This window comes from Lycorma delicatula, chromosome 4 (assembly GCF_047948215.1).
Source record: "Lycorma delicatula isolate Av1 chromosome 4, ASM4794821v1, whole genome shotgun sequence".
NCBI classification, from domain to species: Eukaryota; Metazoa; Arthropoda; class Insecta; order Hemiptera; family Fulgoridae; genus Lycorma; species Lycorma delicatula.
The window spans coordinates 115,438,885-115,452,458 of NC_134458.1; the positions used below are offsets into that span (position 1 = coordinate 115,438,885).

General features: G+C 28.7%; 1 protein-coding gene across 2 annotated transcripts in view; it reads left to right on the forward strand.

The window, feature by feature from the left end:
• LOC142323783 (CUE domain-containing protein 1) overlaps positions 1-13,322 on the forward strand; it is a 29,294-nt gene extending 15,972 nt beyond the window's left edge. For both annotated transcript variants that reach the window (XM_075363987.1, XM_075363988.1), the window contains exons 6-7: positions 3,568-3,663; positions 6,824-13,322. In XM_075363987.1, the coding sequence (XP_075220102.1) occupies positions 3,568-3,663; positions 6,824-6,966 (239 nt within the window). In that variant the 3' untranslated portion in view covers positions 6,967-13,322. The remainder of the gene's footprint in view (positions 1-3,567; positions 3,664-6,823) is intronic.
• The last annotated feature ends 252 nt before the right edge of the window (positions 13,323-13,574 follow it).

A 13,574-nucleotide genomic window follows, 5' to 3' on the forward strand; every position in this document is an offset into this window, starting at 1 on the left:
CGCAAAAAATAATAATTTGGGGACAATATATTGGGAGTTGGGGAGCCGATCAAAATTTAAAAATATTGGTATTTTTTTTAATTTTTCAAAACTTTTTTTGTTTAAACATATAATAATAATTTTACAATGAAACTTCATCTTCTTAATTTTTTTTTCATCTAATCATAAATTGGCCGTCATGCCAAAAAAAAAGAAATCTTCGAATAATTTTTTCATGTATAATTATTTTACCATTATATAAGAATAAATAACCAACACCAGGAAAGTATTACAACTTTGTTATCAGCTTTTTTTTTCTTGTAACTAAATCTTCTAATTTTCATCAATTTCATTTTTTTTTACATTTAAACAGCAAGATAATTTTACATTTAATTATATTTAATCTACCTATTTAGTTTGTTTATAACTGCAAATGAATTATTTATTTATAAAATGGAGTTTTAAAAAAGTTAGCCTATACCGTACTAATCAGAGAAAGATAATTTTTATTTCACTTTAAAATTTATACTTTTTCTGCGCATATTTCAGCTCTGTCAGATACAATTTTAGATATTTACTTGAGTACAGTAAACACTGTCTATCTGGACACTCATTAACTACAGCAATTATGTTCACATAAAAGGGATGATCATACTGCTGTTGATTGGTTTAGTTAGAAATGTATGAGTGATAGGCTAAGTTTATGTTGTATCTATTTTAATTTAAAAATTCTATTCTTTCATAATATAATATTTAAATTATAAAGTTTCCAAGCATTACACATAAATCGAACACCCTAAATAAAACAGCTGGAATTATTTCATTAATTTAAAATTAGTAAACTATTAAAACATAGTTTTATTGAATTAATAATTTATTTCTTAAGTGATGAAAATGTAATGATGAGGTTCATTCTGAAATAAAGAAGTTGGATTTGATAAATTAAAAATAAATAATAACTTTTTAAATATTCATTTGGTACTTAAGAAACTCTTTATTTTTCGTTTCATCATTTAAATATAAAAATGCTACATTGCTAGATGACTGTTCCAAAATTTTACAAATTTTCACTAGTTTTGTCAGCAGTTCAGTAACAGCATTTTTGACCTTATCATTGCCTACGATCCAGCTGTGGTGTTAGATTTCTTTAATTTAGGCAGTAAATAAAAATTACTGGAAGTATGGTTAAAATTTTATTTTCAAATATCTCCAACAAGTTTTTTATAGCCAAGTGTAGGGAAACTGCTGTATTATTAACAAAATAATGTTGCTTTACAATAGGCCATGTCATTTTTTTGTTAGTTGCTGTTTTACAGTAAGTGTTAATTGATTATGACTTTACTTTGCCAAGTAAGTAGCAAGTCATTGAGTATGTACTTGCTATTACTTTCCATGTGCTCAGAATATGCTTGATTTTAATCAGTGCCAAAGAAAATGCATTTCGCTGTATTAATTAACATTTTTATTCAATAGTTTTATAACAGATTAATATTTCATAATCAATAACAATATAAATAAAAACTCCATAATCTCTCACTTATGTTGATTGAGAAATGTCAGGATTGCTCCCATTTCTATATATTTTATCTTAATGAGATAGTTGTCAAGGAACCCAACAATTCTTTCTAAACCCAAGATATCACAGTCTCATATTGGAAAGACAAAATCTGAGGACGTTAAATTGTTCTTGTTCTTAATTATTATATCAAACTAAATTTCATATTTGATAGCATCTTATATTTCTTTCTCACATTTTAAATGTTCAGGAAAACAGTAACAGTGTGTTTGCAAATCATAAAACTTGGTTTGCAGTGATCTAATACAATAAGTAATTAATTAATTTTGTACTCAGGAGAAATCACCTGTATCAGCACTATGTATTATGTTTGTTCTTTACTTTCTAAAAATAGTATTCATATATGAGGTGTGTTCAAAAAGTAATGAGAATTTTTAAATTTTGCGGGTTGTATTAATCCGATTCTTGGGATTTTTTTTTGTTGTTGTATTGGTAAACATGTCTGAAAAGTATCTGTACATTTTTAGCCATATTGGATGTTTAGTCTGTTGTCAGCTGTCAAAAGGATAACATGTGTTTTGATACAAATGGCGATTTTTTATTTGTATAAATAATGGATGAGAGAATTTGTATTAAATTTTGCTATAAGAATGAAATAAAGTGTAGGTAGCAATCTTTTAAAACTGTTAAATATTATTTTTGGTGAGTCTGCTGTGAGTAAAGCAAGGGTTTATGAGTGGTAAAAGCGTTTCCAAGAAGGTCGTGAAGACATTGAAGATGATGATTGCCCCAGCACATCAACAGCTGATGAAAACGTGGAGAAAATGAAAGAAATGATTATGAATGATTGCCAAATTACAATCAGAGAAGTCGCTGATGATGTTGGGATATCAATTGGCTCATGCCATGAAATTTTTTTGGGTGTTTTGGGTATGAAACATGTGACAGCAAAATTTGTTCCAAAATTGTTGAATTTTGAACAAAAACAGTGGCAAATGGAAGTTGCTCAGGAGTTGGTAAATGAAGTCAGCAGTGATGCAGAACTACTGAAACATGTCATAATAGGTGATGAAACATGGGTTTATGGATATGATGTCTAAACTAAGGCTTAATCGTCCCAGTGAAGGCATTCTGTATCACCAAGACAAAAAATCTCAACAAGTACGATTGAATGTGAACGTTTCAATGTGTTCTTTGATTTTAACGGCATAGTGCATTATGAGTTCTTGCCACAAGGTCAGATGATCAACAAGGAGTATTACCTACACGTTCAACATCGTTTGCGTGAAGCAATCTGAAAAAAGCGCCCAGATTTGTGGCAAAACAATTCATGGATTTTGCACCACAATAATGTGCCTCCTTTACACTTTATTGCTTGTTCGTTAATTTTTAGCCAAAAACAACACTGTAATGATACCCCAGCCGCCATATTCACCAGACATGACCCCATATGACTTTTTGCTATTCCCAAAAATAAAGAAAGAGAACCTTAAAGGGGCGTCATTTTACAAGCATAGATGGGAGTAAAAGCAAATAGCTGAAAGAGCTAAACACTGTTCCAAAGATTTGAGTTTCGGGGATTGGAAAAGGTGCTGGCATAAGCATATAATATCTAATGGGGGACTATTTTGAAGGGGATAACATTAATTTTAGATTAATAAAAAAAAATTTTTCCAAAACAAAAATTCTTGTTACTTTTTGAACACACCTCGTATAATTTACTTAATTCATTCTTAAAAGATCTAGTTTTACAATTGTCTTTTTTTACTTTCCATGCAGTACATATTTAAAGACTATTGTGAAAGTTATTGTAGTTTTTCATTTTTTGTTATTATATTTATGCTGATATTTATGTATGATTCTACAAGATTCATTATTATTAATAATTTTTTATTTCTCTATTAAAAGTATACTTTGGTAGTTAGGGTTTAATTAATGGCTATATAATTTTAAAAAGAAAATATTACTTTTTCATTGTAACATTTTTCTTTCATAAACAATAGATATATGTATTGTATGAATTACTAAATCTACATTTGCAACAAGATTCTTGAAATTAATTATTTTTGTAGACAGTCCACCTGAAGAAAGATTGTCAAGTTTTCCACAGAGCAGATCTACGGATGATGATGCTGTATTTAAAGAAAGACTAAGAAATATGGGAAAAAGTAAGATTGCTGTTTATTATTTTTTTTAATTTTAAGTAATATTGTTTCTACATTACTCTCCAATACATATCAATTACATCCAACTATTACAACCAAATTACTTATACAGGGTCATTCACGGGAACCGGATGTTTTTAAAATAATCATAAAAAATTGAATATTTACTTTAAAAAAGTTTTATTGGTACTGAAACACTTGTTAAATCAAAGCATTTGTTACTTACTCATGAACGAAAAATTATGTCTGGCAAGTGATGTCCATTTTGGGCAATACATTGTTGTAGCCTTTCACGGTAACTGGCCTCAATTCTTTGCAGCATGTCTACATCAATCTGGGTGACGTGATGACGAATTGCGATCTTTAGGTCCTCCAATGTACGCGGTTTATTGCTGTACACGCGATTTCAGAAACCCCCACAGAAAAAAATCACAACTACTTAAGTCGGGGGGCCGAGGGGGGCCAAGGAATGTCGCCGAATCTGGAAACGATCTGTCCCGGAAACAAGTTATGGAGAACGGCCATTGTTGCCCTCGCTGTGTGGTCTGTAGCTCCATCCTGCTGGAATAACACACTTTGAAAATCGATTCCCCGGTTTCGTAACTCAGGGATGAAAAACTTATTCAACATCCCAATGTAACGATCAGCTGTTACAGTTACGGCAGCGTCATTTTCTTCAAAAAAATATGGTCCAATAACACCAACCTTTCCTATTCCACACCAGACCGTCACCTTTGGGCTATGAAGTGGTCTCTCATGAAGCTGATGTGGGTTTCTTTCTGCCCAATACCAGCAATTCTGTTTTTTGACGAAGCCATTCAGATGAAAATGGGCTTCGTCACTCATTAACAATAATAAATTTTCATTTTCTTCTAAAATGGTAAGCATTTGTCGACAAAATTGTAATCGCTGCGTGAAATCTTGCTCGTTTAACTGCTGCACGACGGCTGTCTTGTAAGGATGGAAATGCAGGTCTGTATGCAGAATTCATCTTACCGTACTTGTGCTCATTTGAAGCGCTGCTGAATGCCTCTGAATAGAGCGGCGTGGGCTTCTGACAATGGCTTCCCTTACTCGTTCGATGTTCTCCTGAATGCTAGCAGTTCATCAGGGACCCGGTTGGTTTTTCTTCAATATTGAACCACTTGTTCGAAGGTTGTTTACCCATCGCAATATTGTGTTATGAGAAGGGACACTTGCATTACGATGGATATTAAACTGACGGCGGAAATCTCGCTGAACAGCAGTTACGGATTCGGCATCTCGCACAAAACTGTCATATGCGTACAGGCATTGGTCTAGCGTCCACGGCTCCATCTCAACGACTAAAATGTAAATGCTATGAACAAAGGAAACGTCAGACACCAGCCACGTGCCCCTCCCACCACGAACGCCCGAGTACAACCCACTTCAAAAACATCCGGTTCCTGTGAATGACCCTGTACAATAATTAGTTACTTATACAAATCACTTTTTAAAATTATGTTGATTATTGATATTTTAGCCTAAATTCATGTCTGTTGATTTTGTAAGAAACTATTACTGTAATGCTCCAAGTGTAGCAGTTTTCAGATTGCACAATGTTGCTATATTCTATTCTACTCCCAATTTAAATTATTATTGTTACCCTTTAGCGTAACAGATTTAATTAAAGAGATTTCTCTTTTAATGAAAGCTTCCTTTAAGTGATCAAATGTTCTGCTGTTTTTAAGTTAAGCCAAGACCTAAGTTTTGTTCTGTGAGGTATTTATATTACTGACCCATTTACACGTATTTTCATTTTATATAATAGTTTATTATGGGTAAAATACCCACATACAGTTAGTTAATATGTATGTATAAAGAATCAAAATATTTGTCATTGTATAGTATAAAATATAAATGTGTACAAGTCTTAAACTGCACATAAATTAAAATAAAAATTGTATTTAATAATAAATATGACTTTATTCATATAATAAAGTTCATTTTTATACCAAATTAATGAACTTCATTTATATGATAAGTTAGAGAAACAATTTTTTTTTTTAAATATAAAAATTTTAACTCACTGAAATGATTTCAATGTGTTTTTGTGCTATTTTAATGCTTGTTGAACTGAATTAGAATGTTACTACTGATATTTCTACTGAAGCTTGAACTATTTTGCCAAAGAAGACAGTAAATAGTACATCTAAATTACATCAGAAATCTAAATAAATAAATAATTTTTTATAGTTCTCTATTTTCTGTATTTTTCTGTTACTAAGCTGGATGAAGATAATCTGCTAAACTGGGTTTTGTATACAATGCTGGAATTCCCTGGAATATTTAAAACATAATAAAGCTGGAGTATTTCAGAACGATCACGAAATATGCAATTGGCTGGTATATCAACCCTGCAGACATGTTTAGAAATATGTTTCTGAACATAAGGAGCATCTGTGTTAAGAAGAATGGGGTACAAATTAACAATTGAATGCTTATAATATGAATTTTCCAGATAAAATATTAAATTTGAAGTCATATTATTATTGCTACTAAAGGATAAAAATGTGAAACTAGAAAGGAAGAAATACTGATCTCAGAACATAAAATTTATACTGTGTGCATAATTGAAATGTTAAGAAGCTATGTCACAATAACTTGTATAAAATAAGAGTTTATCTTTGTTTGTGACTATGATGCCGCTGAATAATCTTTGTGATGTCCATGATGCCAAGATGCTCAGTTATATTTTATCTAAAAATCCTAATATAACTATTTACCTAAGATGTATATATTTCAGGAATATTTTCTTCAAAGTGTTAATTATTGCATTAGAGAAATTTTCTGTAATTTGTTACTTCCACTTCATGTGTAATCATTGTTATGAATTAACCTTTTGTTCCTCTATTCATTACTATGATTTTTTATATTCTTTCTCCTTTTATTAATTTATTTTTAAATGTCTGTCTACTGTACTTTGATATTGTCATTAAATTACATAAATATGCATATTTTGCGTTTTTATTCTTGTCATGTAGTCATAATTGCTTATCTTAATGTTCTAAAATTTATGCCATTCCATCCTTAGTTTTTCTTTCCAGTAATATTACATCTATTATATTATATTTCTGTAACATTCATTCTGTCATTAACATCCAGTATTTGAGGAGTTTGTGATATTTATATTTGTTTTCAGTGTCACGTAAGAAATTTTCACAATTGGCAAGAGTTTTTACTGGTCGTAAAAAACGTTCTTCAGCTAAACAGATTTTAACACAAGGTCCTGCACCATCAAGGGATAATCTTTTATTACAAGAAGAAGATAGTGATGGTACTTAGTTGCTAGTCATATATTGCACCCAACAGTATGTAACTCAATAACTTAACCTAACCTAGTCTTTATTATTTATTATCATTGTGTGTATATATATATGTTTGCATATTATGAATTATGTATGTACTTGTATAAATATTCAGCTATCATTTTGTTTATAGTAACTGTATATTATTATTACTTTTTGTTATTGTTGTTATATGTTATTATTGTTATTGTTATACTGTTATATTTTTTTATTATTGGATCTATTAACCATAAGTTGTACAATCTGCAGGAAGATAATAATTATTGTATTTGTTTTGTTATTTATGGTCTTTGAACAGAAGGAAAAATTAATGGAATTTGGGAAATGTGTATTGTTTGTATTTCAAATTTATATTCTAATTAAGTGTTAATGGTTTTGGAAATTATTTTATGTGTAGTATTCAGAATATTCTGAAGGCTGGTATTCTTTTATAGTTCCAGACATTATTGAATTCTCCCAAATTAAAGAGCATTATATTTTAGCATTTCAAGTCCTTAAAAAGGTATAGAAACTGAATATCTTAATAAAATAAACTTAAAAGATATTCATTCTTTTAAAATTGTTCATTCAATCATTATAAAAATTGCAATAAAAACTTAAAAAATTATATTAAAAAAAATTCATTTTAGAAATCAGCACCATTTAAAAAGGAATTAGAACAATTGTATTTTTTTTTAGTTTTTAGCAACTTTTAAGTTAAGTTTTTTTATTTTATTTTCATTGTTGCGAGTGACTGGCTATTAAAAAAAAATTATTCGTATATTTAAGACAATATAATGTAAGAAATAATCCTTTGTTAGTTACTCGTAGTTAACATTAAATTAAAACATTGATTTCTCATGACTTTTGGGTATGCTCCAGTATGCTAACTAGGAACTCATGTAATGGTTGATCACATTCTCACCAGTTGTGTATCTTATGTAGCATTGTGGCAAAAGTTCAAACTAACATACATCATTAAAGGTATCTTAGTAATGATGTAACCAAAGTAGATAAATTGTTCATATTTTCAAAGCTATTCGATTGCTATCAGAATATTAGTTGGCTTGTACAACAGTATTTTTATTTGTCTCAGTTTATTTTTATTCTTTTCATTCCCATTTTGATTCGTTTCAGTTTAAGTTCAGTTTTTTTTTGTTGTAATTTTGTGTTTTTTCTCTTAATCCTATCTTTGTCTTTTGTTGATTAAAATAAAAAATCTCCTTTAATCTATTTTAATTTAACAACTACAGGATAACTGTTTGATTACATTTGCTTGTGACACATGAATTTTGTAGAATGCAAAATATGCCAAACCTGACTGGAATTCAAACCCAGAATTTAATATAGATATTGGTTTCTTAGTTAATCACAGCTTTGAGGTGTTAAATTAGCAGTCACATCTGAGCTTAGGTTTTTGCAATACAGCCATGTTACGTCACTGATTGTTCACAAATTTGTACCAGTTAGACATTATGCATCCTTAATTTGTAATGTGCTATTCTGTGTTTGTCAGTATTTTATTTATTAGTTACATTTCTATTTATAACATCTTTATAAAGTTTATTTACATTAAACTATGTTTATTTTTATTTTTTATTTTAAATGATAAATAAAATTATTGTAAGATTTATTTTATTTTTTTAATAAAAAATTGCAAATTAATTTGTTAAGAAAAGGGGTTTGGTGGTATTTTTAGAGCCAAATCCTTTCTTAAAACCAGTAGAGGATTAATAAAAGTTGAGTTAACCATTCACTGAGATAATGGAGTAGTACTTTCACATTAATCTTGATTTTCTCTTCAGAGGGAATCTGGTTGAATGGCTTTTGGTTAAGTTGGATACTTCTACACATCTCGTAATTGCTTGGAATGGGTGAGGGTTTTTTCTTACAAAAGCTTGAGGATATTTTCAGGTAGCTGTTTAGTATTAGAAGGAAAATTTATTTTTTTTATCCTACATAGAGATAGCCCAGGTCTTTTGATCAGTTCTGGGCAGACTGGATATTGCTTCTGAAGGAATTTCGCTTTTAGGTGTGTTTCTTTGGCTTGTCTTATAATTCTGTTTTTGGTAAACAGTTGTTTTCATACTTAATATCTGTTCCCTTAACCTTGGTCCTTTCTTCCTTAAGATGTTCTGTGGATTTTGGTTACATGCCAAATGGATTCATTATGTGACTGTGGGGACCATAGTTACTACATCCTTGATAAATCTTTAGTTAAGTGTGATGGTTCTACTTATGGACTTTTATATAGGCTCCATTTCCTTTCTAGTAGGTATAAAAAAGAATCCTTAACCTTGATGCTTATTGAGTTTAGCCTTTTAATAGATATATGAATATATTTTTCTTGATTTTTTACATTATATGATGATTTATTTGAGAATTTTTAAACTTAAAAGTAAAATAAAGTAACATGAAATAAATAAAGTTATTTATTATGCTCTATATTTTCCTTATAAGCCTTTCTACCACTTTTTGGTCCAATTATGAAGCTTTTTTCAAAAATTTAGGACGAGTTAATTATAAAAAGTGGTTGGCTATAAGACAATCACATACACAGTAGCTTAATTATCTAGCATCTTTTCAGCAATCTGTTGTTGATTTATTTACCATTGGCAGTAATTAATGATGGTTTTGATAATAAACAATCCCATCTGTTTTAAAATCCAGTTAAAATTGGAATTCAATATAAACTGTGTGAAATTTATGAGCTTACAGCTGTGAGTAAAAGAAAGATAAGGCAGTGGTGTCATGAGTTCAGTATGTTATTTCTTCACAATAAAGAGATGCATAGAAGGCCTAATGTTTAAAAAGATGGTTTTTATTAACAACTAAATACAAAAGTTTGAAATTCTGATTCTTTACAATTAGTGTTCTTGCAACAAAATTTCTATAAATTTTGTGGAGTACAGCGTACAGATTGGTTTCTTCAAGACTAGGCTATTATAAACTGTGTGCAAGATAGGCCCAGGAAAGTTTTGGCCAGGAAATTCACAAAAATCAGAGGATGACATCTACATATGCACATTTGGATCGAGAGAGAGCGAGAGAGAGAGAGGAAGACAGATTATTTACCTGCATCATAACTGGTGATGAAACATAGATTTCGTAAAAGTCTAAACAACAACCCTTGCAGTGGCCCAAGTTAAAATTAACAATAAAAAAGAGGAGTTTAATGAACAAATATAACAAAACTGAAATGTATTATTCAATTACACACCTAATATTCTTAAGTATGGTGCTGTTGGCAACAATAATATCAGATACTCTACTGGGTAAGGAACCAATAAGCTGTGAAAGGCCATTGGAAGAAAAGGTCCATTAGATTTTTATGTTAAGTTATTTAATATATATTAATTATGAGATGATATCACATTTTATGATGCAGTTGAATGAATTCTTGTTTTTCCTTATGTTCATGGACTATGAAAGGGAATTTCTTTCATTGTAAATATTGTGCTACTTTCATTTAGTTTTCTCAGTTAACAGTTTGTTGCATTCCATTCTGTTTAATTGTGATTAATTCACGCTTATTATAACTTTTTTATATTTATTTGATTATTGTTTAAAATATATTTTTATTTATTTAAAAATTAATTATCAGAAACACAGTTGTTTTATTTGTTAAAAAATAAAATAAAATACCATAACAGGTTAGGTATTTTAATTTTACTTGTAAACAAATTTGTTTATATGAAATTAAACAAATCTAAGAATAGGTTAGCTGTAGCTATGTTAAAGCATTTATAAAAAATATTGTCAAAGCATTCTTGTACTATATTATCCAAACAGCTTGGTAATACCCCCCCCCCCCTCTTTCTGCTGGATATGTAGATGACTAACAAATACACACACATACACATATCATTACACTTTCTGATTACCCTCTTAACATTAGTACAGTACAGTTCTTATGGACTTTCATTAAAAACTTATGTGCATGTAATAAGAAAGTGGGTATGATCATGTTTTTTTTTAAATTTATCATAAATTTAAATTCTGCTCTAGGTTTTATCCAGGTTCATGATTTGGTAGATTAGCTATTAGTGTTAGTGAAAAATAGAAGTAATTATTAATAATTTATAAATAAACAGATGATTTTTGTTAAATAAACAATCAATATAGAAATTTTGGTCAAGTACTTATTGAAATGTTATAATACTTTTACTATCTGGTATTTATTTATTCAACTCATTATAAATTGATTAATTATTTTTTTATGATGAGGATGAGAATAAACATTGAATTATAAATGCAAAGATTCACCGGAATTCAAATTGAATTACGCATCCATCTTTTAATTAGTATTAATCAACTTATTTCTATTTAAATCAGTATATCCCTGGTTCCTGTTCACCCATTGTAAGTAAAAAAAATTGAAAAAATGACATACTTATGTAAATTTATGACATTGTGTTTGTCTTATGTATATCAACATAAGACATAAAAACATTTTAACATTATATATCAAAGATTTTTCCCTGAAATGTTAAAACTGGAGTCCTTTAAAATTGTTATTAAATTGTATTTTTTATATTATTTTTGCTTGTACATTTTTACTAATTAAATTTATGATTAGAATATGTTGCATCCCATTACAACAACTTATTACAATGCATTTGCAGTTTATATGTTCTGTTGTAATTCATTGTAAAATGTTAACATAAGAAGAATTTTGTTTTAACTTTGTACTTAAATGATTTTAATGTAATAATTAACAAGTAGACTAAACACTTTCAGTCAGTTCCTCCAACTTGTCAGGCACTCCACAACTTAAGCAAGCATTTTGAAAAATATGATTCTGTTATAGGCTGCTTAAGAACAAGGTAAAACAAAATAAGTGAGGAAAACAAATTAACAGTTTTACAGGCAGTTATTCAAAGTTAAAAAAAAAACAACCAATAAGGAGACTTACTATCGAATAAGCAAGTTCATACATTCAGTTTAAAAAAGTCTACAGAAACAAAAATTTAAACGTTACCTACTGTGGTTATTGTATAGTCTTTTGTGTGTATGATACTACCATAGTGTATCGTTTCAAATAAGTGTTAAATTAAGTTGAACAAAATCCTCAAAATTTTTTTATTTTGATGAAGCAACCTTTAAATTATGCAGTCCAGTATTGTACTTTCTGTTATCCAGAAAAGAATATTTGAAGGTAACATTCATAGGACAGAAATATCTGGCTGGCACTGCTGGGTTATTTTACTGTTAATCAATTACAAATGAATTTAAAAAATTTGTATTTCCAACATTACTGTGCATGAATTCATAAATGAACACTTTGGTGTACAACAGGATTTCATAGAAATACCATCAAAATCACCAGGCCTCACATCTATTGACTTTTGCAGGTGTTAATCCAATTAAACGTGAGGAACTAAATAAGTATTTATATTTACTTTAAAGAAATAGATTCAGATTACTAACTGTATAAAATTATTTGAGTCAGTGTTCCACAATGCGTTTAATAACGTATTAAAAAATATTTTGAACATACATGTTGGTCAAGATAAATCATTCATTGGATAATGATTTTCACCCCACATTTTTATTTATGATATTTACATTTTACAATTTTTTTTTTCAAGATTAATAGGAACTGAGATTTTACGTTAAAGTATGAACTGTGTTTTTTTTTTACATAAAGAAAACATTTTAGGATTTATTGTAATTATGCTGTCTTATAACCACTTGTAACCTAACTTGCAGTAGTTGGTCTTACTCATTCTTAGAACAACTATCCTTAACACAGTATTGTTAGCTGAAGCTAACAATTAAATTTTTGCTGGTAATAATCATAAAAGTCTAAATTTGTAAGTGATAGTTGTGTGTGTATTCTCTGTGCTATACACAGAGAATATGCATGTATATATATGCAAATTCTCTGACCGTCATGATGGAATGCTGGCATCTCTGCCTTCATCCAGAAAGTTCTAGTCTTGAATTTTTATCAGGCTTTGCATTTTTCACATAGTACATAGATTTATCTCTCATCATTAATGGTAAATGTATTTGGGATAATATATATAGTTACTTTGATTATATAATCTTTATATTATTTATTATATTTTTAAAGTATTGCTTTGATTTAGCACATTGATGTATAATTTGTTTTTATGATATTTATTAAGATATTTCTAAATAATTATAATTTACATCTATGATTTTTGTGTAAAATAATTATTATTTATTAATATAAGAATATACACTTTTTATTGAAACTGTAAAAATTAATTGATTTAGTACTCAGGATGTTATATTTTATCAATTGTACCTGAATTTAATTCCTAATATAGGTCATCCATGTGTTATCTTTCCATTATAAAGAAATACATTTTTTTTGTACCAACCTGTTGTGATTTTAATTACATATATTTTTTTTTTTTACTCAGTTTCTTAATTGATCTGAAAGTATCATAAGTAAAGAGGAATTTTATTTTATAGGAAAGATGCTGATAAATTATTTCTGACAATTGACACTGATCTGCTACCAATCATATCATTTTTTGTAAATTAATATACATTTTAGAATAATTTCATGAAATTTTAATAATTATAGAGGTGTTAAAATTTTCCTATATCATAAGTAATGAAAATCAATCT